At 57.0% G+C, this 17382-nt stretch overlaps 1 protein-coding gene across 2 annotated transcripts in view; it reads right to left on the bottom strand.

Moving 5' to 3' along the window:
- The window catches only part of LOC144952220 (uncharacterized), a 52252-nt gene that overhangs the window by 7653 nt on the left and 27217 nt on the right, over positions 1-17382 (bottom strand). For both annotated transcript variants that reach the window (XM_078882631.1, XM_078882632.1), the window contains exons 3-5: positions 15492-15598; positions 8239-8521; positions 3008-3115 (exon numbers count right to left, since the gene is read on the bottom strand). In XM_078882631.1, coding sequence (XP_078738757.1) covers positions 3008-3115; positions 8239-8521; positions 15492-15598 — 498 coding nt within the window. The remainder of the gene's footprint in view (positions 1-3007; positions 3116-8238; positions 8522-15491; positions 15599-17382) is intronic.

Genomic DNA, 17382 nt, shown 5'->3' with positions numbered 1-17382 from the left:
CCCACCCACCCACACTCTCTCTCTGTGCCACCCACCCACCCACACTCTCTCTCTGTGCCACCCACCCACACTCTCTCTCTGTGCCACCCACCCACCCACACTCTCTCTCTGTGCCACCCACCCACACTCTCTCTCTCTCCGTGCCACCCACCCACACTCTCTGTGCCACCCACCCACCCACACTCTCTGTGCCACCCACCCACCCACACTCTCTCTCTGTGCCACCCACCCACCCACACTCTCTCTCTGTGCCACCCACCCACCCACACTCTCTCTCTCTCCGTGCCACCCACCCACACTCTCTGTGCCACCCACCCACCCACTCTCTCTCTCTGTGCCACCCACCCACCCACTCTCTCTCTCTCTCTGTGCCACCCACCCACCCACTCTCTCTGTGCCACCCACCCACTCTCTCTGTGCCACCCACCCACTCTCTTTCTGTGCCACCCACCCACTCTCTCTGTGTCACCCACCCACCCACTCTCTCTGTGTCACCCACCCACCCACTCTCTCTGTGTCACCCACCCACCCACTCTCTCTGTGTCACCCACCCACCCACTCTCTCTGTGCCACCCACCCACTCTCTCTGTGTCACCCACCCACCCACTCTCTCTGTGTCACCCACCCACCCACTCTCTCTGTGTCACCCACCCACCCACTCTCTCTGTGTCACCCACCCACCCACTCTCTCTGTGCCACCCACCCACCCACTCTCTCTGTGCCACCCACCCACTCTCTCTGTGTCACCCACCCACTCTCTTTCTGTGCCACCCACCCACTCTCTCTGTGTCACCCACCCACCCACTCTCTCTGTGTCACCCACCCACCCACTCTCTCTGTGTCACCCACCCACCCACTCTCTCTGTGTCACCCACCCACCCACTCTCTCTGTGCCACCCACCCACCCACACTCTCTCTCTCTGTGCCACCCACCCACCCACACTCACTCTCTCTGTGCCACCCACCCACCCACACTCTCTCTCTCTCTGTGTCACCCACCCACTCTCTCTGTGCCACCCACCCACCCACTCTCTCTGTGCAACCCACCCACTCTCTCTGTGCCACCCACCCACCCACTCTCTCTCCGTGCCACCCACCCACCCACTCTCTCTGTGCAACCCACCCACCCACTCTCTCTGTGCCACCCACCCACCCACTCTCTCTGTGCAACCCACCCACCCACTCTCTCTGTGCCACCCACCCACCCACTCTCTCTGTGCCACCCACCCACCCACTCTCTCTGTGCAACCCACCCACCCACTCTCTCTGTGCCACCCACCCACCCACTCTCTCTGTGCAACCCACCCACCCACTCTCTCTCTGTGCCACCCACCCACCCACTCTCTCTGTGCCACCCACCCACCCACTCTCTGTGCCACCCACCCACCCACTCTCTCTGTGCCACCCACCCACCCACCCACACTCTCTCCGTGCCACCCACCCACCCACTCTCTGTGTCACCCACCCACCCACCCACTCTCTCTGTGCCACCCACCCACCCACCCACTCTCTGTGTCACCCACCCACCCACCCTCTCTCTCTCCGTGCCACCCACCCACCCACCCACACTCTCTCCGTGCCACCCACCCACCCACTCTCTCTCTCTCTCTCTCTGTGCAACCCACCCACCCACTCTCTCTGTGCCACCCACCCACCCACCCACCCACCCACTCTCTGTGTCACCCACCCACCCACCCTCTCTCTCTCCGTGCCACCCACCCACCCACCCACCCACACTCTCTCCGTGCCACCCACCCACCCACTCTCTCTCTCCGTGCCACCCACCCACCCACTCTCTCCGTGCCACCCACCCACCCACCCACTCTCTCTGTGCCACCCACCCACCCACTCTCTCTGTGTCACCCACCCACCCACTCTCTCTGTGCCACCCACCCACCCACACTCTCTCCGTGCCACCCACCCACCCACCCACTCTCTCTGTGCCACCCACCCACCCACTCTCTCTGTGCAACCCACCCACCCACTCTCTCTGTGCAACCCACCCACCCACTCTCTCTGTGCAACCCACCCACCCACTCTCTCCGTGCCACCCACCCACCCACCCACTCTCTCTGTGTCACCCACCCACCCACTCTGTGTCACCCACCCACCCTCTCTCTCTCTCTCTCTGTGCAACCCACCCACTCTCTCTCTCCGTGCCACCCACCCACCCACTCTCTCCGTGCCACCCACCCACCCACCCACTCTCTCCGTGCCACCCACCCACCCACTCTCTCTGTGCCACCCACCCACCCACCCACTCTCTCTGTGCCACCCACCCACCCACACTCTCTGTGCCACCCACCCACCCACTCTCTCTGTGCCACCCACCCACCCACTCTCTCCGTGCCACCCACCCACCCACTCTCTCTGTGCCACCCACCCACCCACTCTCTCTGTGCCACCCACCCACCCACTCTCTCTGTGCCACCCACCCACCCACTCTCTCTGTGCCACCCACCCACCCACTCTCTCTGTGCCACCCACCCACCCACCCACTCTCTCCGTGCCACCCACCCACCCACCCACTCTCTCTGTGCCACCCACCCACCCACTCTCTCCGTGCCACCCACCCACCCACTCTCTCTCTCCGTGCCACCCACCCACCCACTCTCCGTGCCACCCACCCACCCTCTCTCTCTCTCTCCGTGCCACCCACCCACCCACTCTCTCCGTGCCACCCACCCACCCACTCTCTCTGTGCAACCCACCCACCCACTCTCTCCGTGCCACCCACCCACCCACCCACTCTCTCTGTGTCACCCACCCACCCACTCTCTCTGTGCCACCCACCCACCCACTCTCTCTCTCCGTGCCACCCACCCACCCACTCTCTGTGTCACCCACCCACCCACCCTCTCTCTCTCTCTCTCTGTGCAACCCACCCACTCTCTCTCTCCGTGCCACCCACCCACCCACTCTCTCTCTCCATGCCACCCACCCACCCACTCTCTCTGTGTCACCCACCCACTCTCTCTCTCTCTCCCCCCGTGCGTGTGCCACTCACCGTCTCCCCTGTAGGAGGAGGAGGAGCGGGAGCTGTCGTCTGCCGAGCGTTTCGCTGGGGGGCTCCCCTCCCCGTAGCCGGACGAACTCCGCTTGCCACGGCTCCAGCCTAGGGTGGTGGGTGGGGTGAGACGACACTTACTCGCCCGCCCACTCGCCCGCCCACTCGCTTGTCCACCGCCACCGTCGCCGTGGCCGATCGCTCTGGTGGCGACCGCAGCTCTGCTCCTTGCTGGGCCCCGTGTAGATGCTGCGGCTGTGTGGGCAAGGGGGGGGGGGGTGGGGGGGGGGGGGAGGGACGCAGTGACGGCCGGGCGACTTCTTGCCGGCGAGCCTCTCTCCTTGCCGATCGTCCTCCGCGGCACGGCACGGCAAACATCGATTTGCCGTCGGGAGCGTGGCAACCACCACTCCCCACCCCCCCACAGGGGACGGTCTTCCCCCACGGGGTGCTTCCCTCCCCCCCCCCCCCCCCGGTCTGCGCGGTGGTGCCGATGCGGCCGCTTCTTGATCTTGACGACGCTCACCGCCACGTCCACGTCGTCCTTGCGAGCGGCCGCTTCTTCTGTTCTCCGTGAGGGGGAGGGGGGGGCAGCCGCTGTCGTCCTGCGTCTCAGCTGGGAGCACCGCGGGGGGAGGGGGTGGGGGCCGAGTTGGGGCACCTGACGAGGCGGCCGCTCCCATCCGAGGCCGGCGGCGTCGGCAATGCCGGCGATGTCCGCCCCCCCCGCCCACCTCCAGGACCGCCGGCGTGCCCCCCCCCCTCTTCCCGAGCGATCGTCGCCACTTTGTGCGAGGGGCCTTCTTCTTACTGCTAGGTTTCTTGTTCTTCTTCGTCGCCGCCGTCGCGACTCCATGGAGGGGGGTCGGGGGGCCCCAAAGCGTGCCCCCTCCCGCACGTGGTCCGGGTTCTATTTGTGTTGACCTGGGCACGTCGCCGCCATCTCCGAAGGGCTCCTTGTCCTCGCTCGGGCGAAGGCTCCGCCCGCAACGGCTCCACCAGAGGCGGCGTGTCGGTGTCGGTGTCGGTGGTGAGGGTGGTGGGGGTGGTGTTGGGGGCGGTGGGGGTGGTGGTGGCGGTGCGTTCCCGCGGCGATGTCGGCTTTAGGGGGGGGGGTGGACGACAGACGGCCGCCGAGGGTAGGCGGGCGAGGGTAGGCGGGCCGTCGTCAAGAGCGCATCGCTGGGGCCGGCGTTGTGTCGTCAGGTGGTGGTGGCTGGCGGAGGATTTGCATCTTTATTCACAACCCACACGGCGCAACGCCACATTCTGGTACGGGGAAATTTGAGTTTTCAGGTCCATACGGCGTACAGCCATTAAAGTCTCCCATAGACTCCAATGTTAAAGTATCTACCCATAGACTCCAATGTTAAAGTCTCCCATAGACTCCAATGTTAAAGTATCCCATAGACTCCAATGTTCAAGTCTCCCATAGACTCCAATGTTAAAGTCTCCCATAGACTCCAATGTTAAAGTCTCTACCCATAGACTCCAATGTCAAAGTCTCCCATAGCCTTCAATGTTAAAGTATCTACCCATAGACTCCAATGTTAAAGTATCTACCCATAGACTCCAATGTTAAAGTATCTACCCATAGACTCCAATATTAAAGTATCTACCCATAGACTCCAATGTTAAAGTATCTACCCATAGACTCCATTGTTAAAGTATCTATCCATAGACTCCAATGTTAAAGTCTCCCATAGACTTCAATGTTAAAGTCTCCCATAGACTCCAATGTTGAAGTCTCCCATAGACTCCAATGTTGAAGTCTCCCATAGACTCCAATGTTAAAGTCTCCCAAAGACTCCAATGTTGAAGTCTCCCATAGACTCCAATGTTGAAGTCTCCCATAGACTCCAATGTTAAAGTCTCCCATAGACTTCAATGTTGAAGTCTCCCATAGACTCCAATGTTGAAGTCTCCCATAGACTCCAATGTTAAAGTCTCCCATAGACTTCAATGTTGAAGTCTCCCATAGACTCCAATGTTGAAGTCTCCCATAGACTCCAATGTGGAATCACACCGTGCCAACCCACACGGTGTTCCCTGTATTCTTGTAAAAGGGAATTTGAGTTCTCAGGTCCATACGGCGTACAGCCGTTTCAATACGGGCAAAATAAAATAATTTGTCTATTTGTTTGTGTTTCTCTCCTTGAGATGGGATCTACGTTGAGATTCATATGGCTTTATTTTGGTGATTTTTGAAAAGTTTTTCGGTTTGGCCATGTTTGTTTGTTGTTGTACAGAGTTAGGCTGATGGCCTTAATCTAGGTTGTCTTGTGGTTGTTGTTTTTTGACTTGCATCCCACTGGGATTTTTGCACACAGTGTTGGTGTACGGTGCTTTTTCTGCAATATTTTGCTGTCTTTTCTTGGATTTTTTTGTTTGTACAGACACTTTAAGATGTTTTCTTGTTCATGTTTTTTTGTTTGTTGCGGTTGCACCCGATTCAAGAGCCGAATGGCTCACAGGGCTATACCTAATAAATGAACTTGAACTTATAAGGGCCACGGGGTGACCAATAAGGTCTGAGATGGTCTCTAATAAGGTAGGGCACCGATGATAAGGGGGTTGACGGTGTTGCCATACACAGGAGCTTGCGATGCCTTTGCGAAGGCATCCAGGATGCACTGCGGCTCTTCCTCCGAGCGGGCAGCGATGGCATTGTCATCGGCATGCCCGGAGGAGCCCCACGACGGCAGTGGTGGAGACTTTGCTCTTTGTGCCATGACTCTGTCGGGGGAGAAGATTCTTTCCCCGTCTGTTCTGGACAGGAATTTGGACTCCCCCGAGGCAGATTTTCTTTTGCCTGCGAGGTGGAGGATTGGCTTTGCGAGGTGGGCGCAATGACGCAGCCCTGTTCAACCTCACCCAGCCACCCACCCAGCCACCCACCCAGCCACCCACCCAGCCACCCACCCAGCCACCCACCCAGCCACCCACCCAGCCACCCACCCAGCCACCCACCCAGCCACCCACCCACCCAGCCACCCAGCCACCCACCCAGCCACCCACCCACCCAGCCACCCACCCACCCACCCACGCAGCCACCCACCCACCCAGCCAGCCACCCACCCACCCAGCCACCCACCCACGCAGCCACCCACCAACCCACCCAGCCACCCACCAACCCACCCAGCCAGCCACCCACCCACCCAGCCAGCCACCCACCCAGCCAGCCACCCACCCAGCCAGCCACCCACCCAGCCAGCCACCCACCCAGCCAGCCACCAACCCACCCAGCCAGCCATCCACCCACCCACCCAGCCAGCCACCCACCCAGCCAGCCACCCACCCAGCCAGCCACCAACCCACCCAGCCAGCCACCCACCCAGCCAGCCACCCACCCAGCCAGCCACCCACCCAGCCAGCCACCCACCCAGCCAGCCACCCACCCACGCAGCCAGCCACCCACCCACGCAGCCACCCACCCAGCCAGCCACCAACCCACCCAGCCAGCCATCCACCCACCCACCCAGCCAGCCATCCACCCACCCACCCACCCACCCAGCCAGCCACCCACCCACCCACCCAGCCACCCACCCACCCACCCAGCCAGCCACCCACCCACCCACCCAGCCAGCCACCCACCCACCCACCCAGCCACCCACCCACCCACCCCGCCGCCCCAGGTATCCACCTCCCAAGGGTTTCCGTTTACCGCACCGCTGCTGCCGAGCACCGCGTCACGCAGCAGTGGCGGTGGCCCTCGTCAACTTGCCCGGGGGCGATCAATCGTTTTTTGACAGAATCAGCCGGAGGGGGGGGGGCGTGACGGTTCACAGAGTCGGAGGCTCTTTGTCAAGGGTGGACAAAGAGGCGCGTGTAAAACCGGTTTGCGTTTGTTCCCGGCATGTCGCTTGAGCTCGCCGTACCGTGAACAGCACCGTCTGTCGTGCCTCTGCACGGGCCGCACGTCGTGCGATTCTGGGAGGGTTTCTTCTGACGGGGTAGGAGTCCGTTTGCCGGGATGCGGGTAAAAGTATTTGTTCCCGGCGGTGGACAGGACAAGCGCGGCCATTTGGTTGTTCGCAAGCCTCGGACGGACGGTCACGAGGCGGTCGTTGATGTCCACGGAGAGTCCGGAGTGGTGGCCGACGATTCCGTTCTTAATCAGCGAAACCTTCCGTTGTTCTCTGGTCCGACCAAAGTAGTGGTGGGTGGTGGTGGTGGCGATGGTGGTGGGTGGGTGGTGGTGGCGGTGGCTGGTGGTGGTGGCGGTGGTGGTGAGACCAGGCCCTGAAGAAGGCTGCCGTCTCTGGTGCAGGCCAAACAGTTTCAAGGACAACGCCCAGATATTACCGGAGCACGTTTAGTTGTTTGCACGTTCACCGCAAGGACTGTGTGTGGTGAACACGCAGTAACTCGACTCCGTTTGCTGTTTGAACATCTCAGCACACCTGCCGTCTCATTGCCACAAAGGGGGTAAACATCGTTTTTTTTTCTGTTGTCTCCATACGTGGGGGGAGACTGACGCACGGGCAGCCGCCAACCCGCACGGTCCGATGACGAGAGAGGAGGGATCAGGCTCCAGCGGCACGGAGGCCACGACGGACTGGCGACCTCCCCCTTCTGTGGCCTCCACAACTGTCGTCACGTTGACGTCATCTTCCGCCCGCTCCGTCGCCGAGGTCTCCGTTGGGTCGCCCTTGACCCCGCCGCCCCTTGACTCCGCCGCCCCTTGACCCCGCCGCCCCTTGACCCCGCCGCCGCCACGGGTGAACCCCGGCAGCGGGAACTTCGGCCCACACGAGCGGCTAAGCTGCAGACGGCATCGCTCTTTGCATCTCGCACGAGCTTCTCCAGCGCGGCAAGGGGGCGGGCCTCGCTCATCTGCTTGCCCACTCGTGAGCTCGCTCGCCCGCCTGCCTGCCTGCTCGCCGACTCACCCAGTCGCTCGTTCCCCACCTACTCACTTGCTCGCTCGCTCACTCACTCGTTAGCTCACAGTATCAATCGCTCACCCACTCACCGAATCACCCACGGACTCACTCGCGCAAACGTCCAGACTCACGCAGAGTCTCACAGAAACCCAGACTCGTCGTTAACCATCCGGCCCCACGCGTCGCCCCCCCCCACGCGTCGCCCCCCCCCCACGCGTCACCACCCCCCACGCGTCACCACCCCCCACGCGTCACCACCCCCCACGCGTCACCACCCCCCACGCGTCACCCCCCCCACGCGTCACCACCCCCCACGCGTCACCACCCCCACGTGCCACAACTCACCCTGGCTGCGATCGTCGTCCCCTCCTCCGCGCCGGTATCCACCGCCGCCGCCACTGCTGCCACGGGAGCGGCTGTAGTCCCCGTATCCGCCACCTCCTCCCCCGTATCCGCCGCCTCCTCCCCCGTATCCGCCACCGCCACCTCCGTATCCGCCGCCGCCTCCGCTGTAACCGCCGCCGCCTCCTCCGCTGTAACCGCCGCCGCCGCTGCCGCCGCCGTTACCGGCCCAGTCGGTGGGGCGGCCGGTGGCTTGCTCCACGGTGATGCTGCGGCCATCCAGGGACTGCCGGGCAAAGACCGCACGCACAACAGACAAAGGTCCCCCGTGTAGCCTTGGCACAGACTATTGGTGGGCAAGTGCTGCAGCGGCGCCTGTGAAGGCCGGCAGGGCTAACAGAGGGGGTTTGGTGGGCAGCGACCACACACACAGGTCCCCCGTGTAGCCTACACAGACTCGTGGGGCAAGTGCTGTTACAGCGAGCAGCGCCTATGAAGGCCGGCACAGCTCACAAGAGGGGGTTAGGGAAGCCTGCATCAGGCCCGGCCTCCCAGCCACCTTTGTCTCCCCCCCCCCCCCCCTAGTGGCAATGTTGACCAGAGCCCGCACCAGGCGCTCGTTTATAGCCACGTCGACCAAGCGGAGGCCCCAGGACCGGGAATCGAACTCGGGACCTCTGCCGGGTTCACCTCCGTCTCCCAGCGGGAGTCTGGTGCTGAACACACCGGCTCACTCCGTTGAGGGCCGAGTCTGCCGAGGGCAGTCCCAGCGAATCTCCCCCGAGACTAAGACGCTACAGCAGAGATTCACACACTCCAGTACCCGCAGACCACCACCACCACCATTGCCAACACCACCACCGCTACCAACCACCACCACCATCACCACCACCATCACCACCGCTACCAACCACCAGGCTGGGTATCTGTGCATCCCCGTGTAGAGTCTCCCAACCGCTGGGCGGTGGCCCTGCGATGATGACGCTTGTGCCTCACAGCAAGTACCGCGCCTGGGTTTGATTTCAGACCCGTTTGTACGATCTCCCCCTGTTCTACACAGTGAGTGGAGTTTGTGTGATCTCCCCCTGTTCTACAGAGTGAGTGAGTGTAATTTGTGTGATCTCCCCCTGTTCTATAGAGTGAGTGAGTGGAGTTTGTGTGATCTCCCCCTGTTCTACACAGTGAGTGAGTGGAGTTTGTGTGATCTCCCCCTGTTCTACACGGTGAGTGAGTGGAGTTTGTGTGATCTCCCCCTGTTCTACAGAGTGAGTGAGTGAAGTTTGTGTGATCTCCCCCTGTTCTACAGAGTGAGTGGAGTTTGTGTGATCTCCCCCTGTTCTGCAGAGTGAGTGGAGTTTGTATGATCTCCCCCTGTTCTACAGTGAGTGGAGTTTGTATGATCTCCCCCTGTTCTACAGAGTGAGTGAGTGTAGTTTGTGTGATCTCCCCCTGTTCTACACAGTGAGTGAGTGGAGTTTGTGTGATCTCCCCCTGTTCTATAGAGTGAGTGAGTGGAGTTTGTGTGATCTCCCCCTGTTCTACAGAGTGAGTGAGTGGAGTTTGTGTGATCTCCCCCTGTTCTGCAGAGTGAGTGGAGTTTGTGTGATCTCCCCCTGTTCTACAGAGTGAGTGGAGTTTGTGTGATCTCCCCCTGTTCTACAGAGTGAGTGAGTGTAGTTTGTGTGATCTCCCCCTGTTCTACAGAGTGAGTGAGTGTAGTTTGTGTGATCTCCCCCTGTTCTACACAGTGAGTGAGTGGAGTTTGTGTGATCTCCCCCTGTTCTACACAGTGAGTGAGTGGCGTTTGTGTGATCTCCCCCTGTTCTACACAGTGAGTGAGTGGCGTTTGTGTGATCTCCCCCTGTTCTACACAGTGAGTGAGTGGAGTTTGTGTGATCTCCCCCTGTTCTACACAGTGAGTGAGTGGCGTTTGTGTGATCTCCCCCTGTTCTACAGAGTGCGTGAGTGGAGTTTGGGTGATCGCCCCCTGTTCTACACAGTGAGTGAGTGGAGTTTGTGTGATCTCCCCCTGTTCTACACAGTGAGTGAGTGGCGTTTGTGTGATCTCCCCCTGTTCTACACAGTGAGTGAGTGGCGTTTGTGTGATCTCCCCCTGTTCTACACAGTGAGTGAGTGGCGTTTGTGTGATCTCCCCCTGTTCTACAGAGTGAGTGAGTGGAGTTTGTGTGATCTCCCCCTGTTCTACAGAGTGCGTGAGTGGAGTTTGTGTGATCTCCCCCTGTTCTACACAGTGAGTGAGTGGAGTTTGTGTGATCTCCCCCTGTTCTACACAGTGAGTGAGTGGCGTTTGTGTGATCTCCCCCTGTTCTACAGAGTGCGTGAGTGGAGTTTGGGTGATCGCCCCCTGTTCTACACAGTGAGTGAGTGGAGTTTGTTTGTGTGATCTCCCCCTGTTCTACAGAGTGAGTGGAGTTTGTATGATCTCCCCCTGTTCTACAGAGTGAGTGAGTGGAGTTTGTGTGATCTCCCCCTGTTCTACAGAGTGAGTGGAGTTTGTGTGATCTCCCCCTGTTCTACAGAGTGAGTGAGTGGAGTTTGTGTGATCTCCCCCTGTTCTACAGTGAGTGGAGTTTGTATGATCTCCCCCTGTTCGACAGAGTGAGTGGAGTTTGTATGATATCCCTTCATGAAAAATATTGGTCGCGAAAGCCTACGTGTTAAACATAATGTGCATGCACAATGCGCGTGCGTGATGCACGCACACCATGCATGCACATCCTGACGTATTTGGGTGTAAAAGTAATAAAATCGCAAGACGGACAGTCCCCGGGTTGCGGAAGACGCGACTCACGGGAAATCCCACCCGGCGGAAATGCTCCCGTAAACGGCGTCAAAACAATTTCAACGCGCGGCAAGTCGTGCGGCGCGGGGCAGGGTGGGGGGGGTTGCGGATAAATACCGTGGAGGGAGGGAGGAGGCGTAAGGCCGGGGGGCAGCCTCACGCCTCAATCGAGCTACACGAGGATTCAGGCAAATGGGGATCTCATCTTGATTCTGGGGGTAAATTGTTCAGTTTCCGACATACGGAAAATTCGGATCGTCCCTGGGAACCTAACCCCCCCTTCCATAACCGGGGACTGTCCGTCCTGTCATTGGCTGCTCACAGTAAATCACCACGAGATTTTGGCATGCAGCTAAGCAGAGCGGTAGAATCACTTGATACTCCGTTTCAAAGCAGCACTACGCCTGCAGCTGCCACAACGGTTTACACAATTGTTATTTCTCTCAATTTCAATAGATTATCTAATTAGTCTTGGCCACTAGTAATCTGTTTTGCACAAAACTTCTATATTATCAAAATCAATTGGGTGTCCTCGTTGGCACGCGTGTTCTGCCACTCACCGACAGCTGTGTTTGGGAGTATTTAATATTCCTTTGGTGTTCGTTTAGTCTCGCGCTGATCATTTGTCCCGCCTGACCAACACAGCATTTTCCGCAGGAGCAATTAATCCGGTACACACCTTCTGTTTATAGCTTCTGTAATACATATGTAGTACCAGATATTAGTTTTTGTATTTTATGTACCATGCTAAGTCTCACTCCGATGGGTTTTTTTTTTAAAATGTGGCTAGTTTATCAGTTACTCCCGCAATGTACGGTATTTTAATCGTTGTAATTGCTTTATCAGGTTTCAACGCTTGTGCTATTTGATTGGGTTTTGCCATTCAGCGTCTTGTTGATTTGTGCATCATTGTAACCGTTCAATTGCAGCGCTTCTTTAACGTGTTTAATCTCACTCCTCAGACTTTCACCCACTCACTCCACAGACTTTCACCACCTGACACTTTGTTTGCCCGATGTACGAGCGTCTTGATGAGAGAGGATTTCCTGCGGGGTGATGGTGTGACTGCATTCGGTAAACGCTGTGTGTTATTTTACCGTTTCGGTCGCACCCAAGCAAAATATCAGGAAATGGGAGAGTCCTATCAACCTCCACTTCCATGGTGAACTGGATGGATGGGTTTTGCGAGTTGAGATGATGAGTGAGTGGAGTTTGTGTGATCTCCCCGTGTTCTACAGAGTGAGGGAGTGGAGTTTGTGTGATCTCCCCCTGTTCTACACAGTGAGTGGGGTTTGTATGATCTCCCCGTGTTCTACAGAGTGCAGTTTGTATGATCTCCCCCTGTTCTACAGAGTGCAGTTTGTATGATCTCCCCCTGTTCTACAGAGCGAGTGAGTGGAGTTTGTGTGATCTCCCCCTGTTCTACAGAGTGAGTGAGTGGAGTTTGTGTGATCTCCCCCTGTTCTATAGAGTGAGTGAGTGGAGTTTGTGTGATCTCCCCCTGTTCTACACAGTGAGTGAGTGGAGTTTGTGTGATCTCCCCGTGTTCTACAGAGCGAGCGAGTGGAGTTTGTATGATCTCCCCGTGTTCTACAGAGTGAGTGGGGTTTGTATGATCTCCCCGTGTTCTACAGAGTGCAGTTTGTATGATCTCCCCCTGTTCTACAGAGTGCAGTTTGTATGATCTCCCCCTGTTCTACAGAGCGAGTGAGTGGAGTTTGTGTGATCTCCCCCTGTTCTACAGAGTGAGTGAGTGGAGTTTGTGTGATCTCCCCGTGTTCTACAGAGCGAGTGAGTGGAGTTTGTGTGATCTCCCCGTGTTCTACAGAGTGAGTGGGGTTTGTATGATCTCCCCCTGTTCTACAGAGTGAGTGGAGTTTGTGTGATCTCCCCCTGTTCTACAGAGTGAGTGGGGTTTGTATGATCTCCCCCTGTTCTACAGAGCGAGTGGAGTTTGTGTGATCTCCCCCTGTTCTACAGAGCGAGTGCAGTTTGTATGATCTCCCCGTGTTCTACAGAGTGCAGTTTGTATGATCTCCCCCTGTTCTACAGAGTGAGTGGAGTTTGTGTGATCTCCCCCTGTTCTACAGAGTGAGTGGAGTTTGTGTGATCTCCCCCTGTTCTACAGAGTTAGTGGAGTTTGTAGGATCTCCCCCTGTTCTACAGAGTGAGTGAGTGGAGTTTGTGTGATCTCCCCCTGTTCTACAGAGTGAGTGAGTGGAGTTTGTGTGATCTCCCCCTGTTCTACAGAGTTAGTGGAGTTTGTATGATCTCCTCCTGTTCTACAGAGTGGAGTTTGTATGATCTCCCCATTCTCAAGAGTAAAAGGGAGGGGAGTTTGTACAATCTCGATGGGGCTACTACTACGACTACTACGCCTTTCCGGGTAAAAATCAACGCCGAGCCGCTTTGCGTGTTCCGAGATATGACGGTGAACGGGAGCTCACCCCACCCTGCGTCTTGCAGACGTCTGGGAATGGGTTAGGGTGCAGAGACGGTCAGCTGCCGTTCGTTTAGCGACGGTGGCGGCGACCATGGCGGTGGCTGAACCTGGCCGGATCGAGAATGAACCGAAAGCATCCGGGCGAGGCAGGTGTGACCCTTTGGGAAATGAATTCAAATGGGTCAGCAGGAGCCACGTTTTGGGAAATTGCGATCCTTAGGAATTGAGAGACGCTTGGGATGCCATGGACCAAGAGAATTGAGAAGCTTTGAACATCATGGACCAAGAGAATTGAAAGACGCTTGGGACGTCATGGACCATGAGAATTGAAAGACGCTTTGGACGTCATGGACCAAGAGGATTGAGACGATTGGGATGTCATGGACCAAGAGAATTGAAAGACACTTGGGATCCCATTGATCACGAGAATTGAGACGCTTTGGAACATCATGGACCATGAGAATTGAGACGCTTTGGGACGCCATGAACCATGAGAATTGAGAGACTTTGGACATCATGGACCATGATAATTGAGAAGCTTGGGATGCCATGGACCACGATAATTGAGAGACCCTTGGAACACCATGGACCAAGAGAATTGAAAGACACTTGGGATGCCGTGGGCCATGAGAATTGAGAGGCTTTTGGACATCATGGACCATGAGAATTGAGAGACACTTGGGACATCATGGACCAAGAGAGGATTGAGAGACCCTTGGGACATCATGGACCAAGAGGATTGAGAGACCCTTGGGACGTCATGGACCAAGAGGATTGAGAGAAGCTTGGGACGTCATAGACCAAGATAATTGAGACGATTGGGACGTCATGGATAAAGAGAATTGAGAGACTTTGGGCATCATGAACCATGAGAATTGAGACACTTGGGATGCCGTGGACCAAGATAATTGAGAGACCCTTGGAACACCATGGACCAAGAGAATTGAGAGACTTTGAGACGTCATGGACCAAGAAAACTGAGAGACATGGGACATCATGGACCAAAAGGATTGAGATGCTTGGGATCCCATTGATCACGAGAATTGAGACACTTTGAGACGCCATGGACCATGAGAATTGAGACACTTGGGACGCCATGGACCAAGAGAATTGAGACACTTTGAGACGCCATTGACCAAAAGAATTGAGAGGCTTGAGACGCCATTGACCAAGAGAATTGAGAGACACTTGGCATGTCATGGACCAAGAGAATTGAGACGCTTGGGACGCCATGGACCAAGAAAACTGAGAGACTTTGGACGTCATGAACCAAGAGAATTGAGAGGCTTGGGATGTCGTGAACCATGACAATTGAGAGACTTGGCAGGCCATGGACCAAGAGAATTGAGACCTTTGGGATGTCAAGAACCATGACAATTGAGAGACTCGGGACATCGTGAACCAAGAGAATTAAGAGACGTCCGACGGAAAATATATTTCTTAAATGAGCAATTTCAATTGTCCCACGCAGGGTACGGCTTCCGAAGGCATCAACGGGTGGGGCGAGCTCCGCTTCGACGTTCGCCGGACGTTTGCGAGCGAGACGACAACAGGATTTCGGAATGGACACGAGACACTTGAAACGAGTTCACGCGGTCGGCGGGAACACAACTGCGGGGGCGAGACAGTGACCCGGAGACGCCGATTAAATGAGAACCACCGACGTTCCACCGACGTTCTACCGACGTTGTCGTCGTTTTCGAGTGGCCGTCAACGGCAGACCCCCTGGTGGGAGACACCCCCCCGCCCCATCGCCTCGTCGCCAACGGGCAGGCAAGGCCGGAGCGGAACAATGGACGGACTGGCCGGCTACAACGGTTCCGTAGGGCATCCCACGCCCGAACGTGGCGCCTTCCAACCACCGCGTCCGGAGGAGGGGGAGGGGGTGGTGAGGGGCAGGGGCGGGTGGGGGGGGTGAGAGACGGACGGAGGTCATCCACGCGCCGAAGCGTTGTTTGAACGACGGAGACGGACGACGGACGAGAGAGTGAAATCGACGGCGAGACGTACTTTTCCGTTCAGGTCTTTGGCGGCGTCTTTGGCATCGTCGGGATTCTCAAAAGTGACGAAAGCGAAGCCTCGGGACCTGTTAGTCTCGCGGTCCTTCAGCAACAGCACTGATGGAGCAGATCAACGAGAACAAGGTGCGCAGAGACTCATCACGACGGGGGACCGCCGGGGGGTCTCTCATGGCGCCGCCACCACCGCTAACACCACCGCTAACACTACCACCACCGCTAACACTACCACCATCGCTAACACTACCACCACCGCTAACACTACCACCACCGCTAACACTACCACCACCGCTAACACTACCACCATCGCTAACACTACCACCACCGCTAACACTACCACCACCGCTAACACTACCACCACCGCTAACACTACCACCATCACTAACACTACCACCACCGCTAACACTACCACCATCGCTAACACTACCACTAACACTACCACCATCGCTAACACCACCACTACCGCTAACACTACCACCATCGCTAACACTACCACCACCGCTAACACCACCACCATCGCTAACACTACCACCACCGCTAACACTACCACCATCGCTAACACTACCACCACCGCTAACACTACCACCATCGCTAACACCACCACTAACACCACCACCATCGCTAACACTACCACCATCGCTAACACTACCACCACCGCTAACACTACCACCACCGCTAACACCACCACTAACACTACCACCACCACTAACACCACCACCATCGCTAACACTACCACCATCGCTAACACTACCACCACCACTAACACTACCACCACCGCTAACACCACCACTAACACTACCACCACCGCTAACACTACCACCATCGCTAACACCACCACTAACACTACCACCACCGCTAACACCACCACTAACACTACCACCACCACTAACACTACCACCACCGCTAACACCACCACTAACACTACCACCATCGCTAACACTACCACCACCGCTAACACTACCACCACCGCTAACACCACCACTAACACTACCACCACCACTAACACCACCACCATCGCTAACACTACCACCATCGCTAACACTACCACCACCACTAACACTACCACCACCGCTAACACTACCACTAACACTACCACCACCGCTAACACTACCACCATCGCTAACACTACCACCATCGCTAACACCACCACCATCACTAACACTACCACCATCGCTAACACTACCACCACCGCTAACACTACCACCATCGCTAACACTACCACCATCACTAACACTACCACCATCGCTAACACTACCACCATCGCTAACACTACCACCACCGCTAACACTACCACCATCGCTAACACTACCACCATCACTAACACTACCACCATCGCTAACACTACCACCATCACTAACACTACCACCATCGCTAACACTACCACTACCGCTAACACTACCACCATCGCTAACACTACCACCACCGCTAACACTACCACTAACACTACCACCATCACTAACACTACCACCATCGCTAACACTACCACTACCGCTAACACTACCACCATCGCTAACACTACCACCATCGCTAACACTACCACCACTAACACTACCACCATCGCTAACACTACCACCATCGCTAACACTACCACTACCGCTAACACTACCACCATCGCTAACACTACCACCACCGCTAACACTACCACCATCGCTAACACCACCACTGCTAACACTACCACCACCGCTAACACTACCACCATCGCTAACACTACCACCACCGCTAACACTACCACCATCGCTAACACCACCACCATCGCTAACACCACCACTGCTAACACTACCACCACCGCTAACACTACCACCATCGCTAACACTACCACCACCGCTAACACTACCACCACCACTAACACTACCACCATCGCTAACACTACCACCACCGCTAAC

This window comes from Lampetra fluviatilis, chromosome 66 (genome assembly GCF_964198595.1).
Source record: "Lampetra fluviatilis chromosome 66, kcLamFluv1.1, whole genome shotgun sequence".
Taxonomy (NCBI): Eukaryota; Metazoa; Chordata; class Hyperoartia; order Petromyzontiformes; family Petromyzontidae; genus Lampetra; species Lampetra fluviatilis.
The sequence above is the reverse complement of the archived record's forward strand: the minus strand, read 5'-3'. Positions and strand labels throughout refer to the sequence as shown.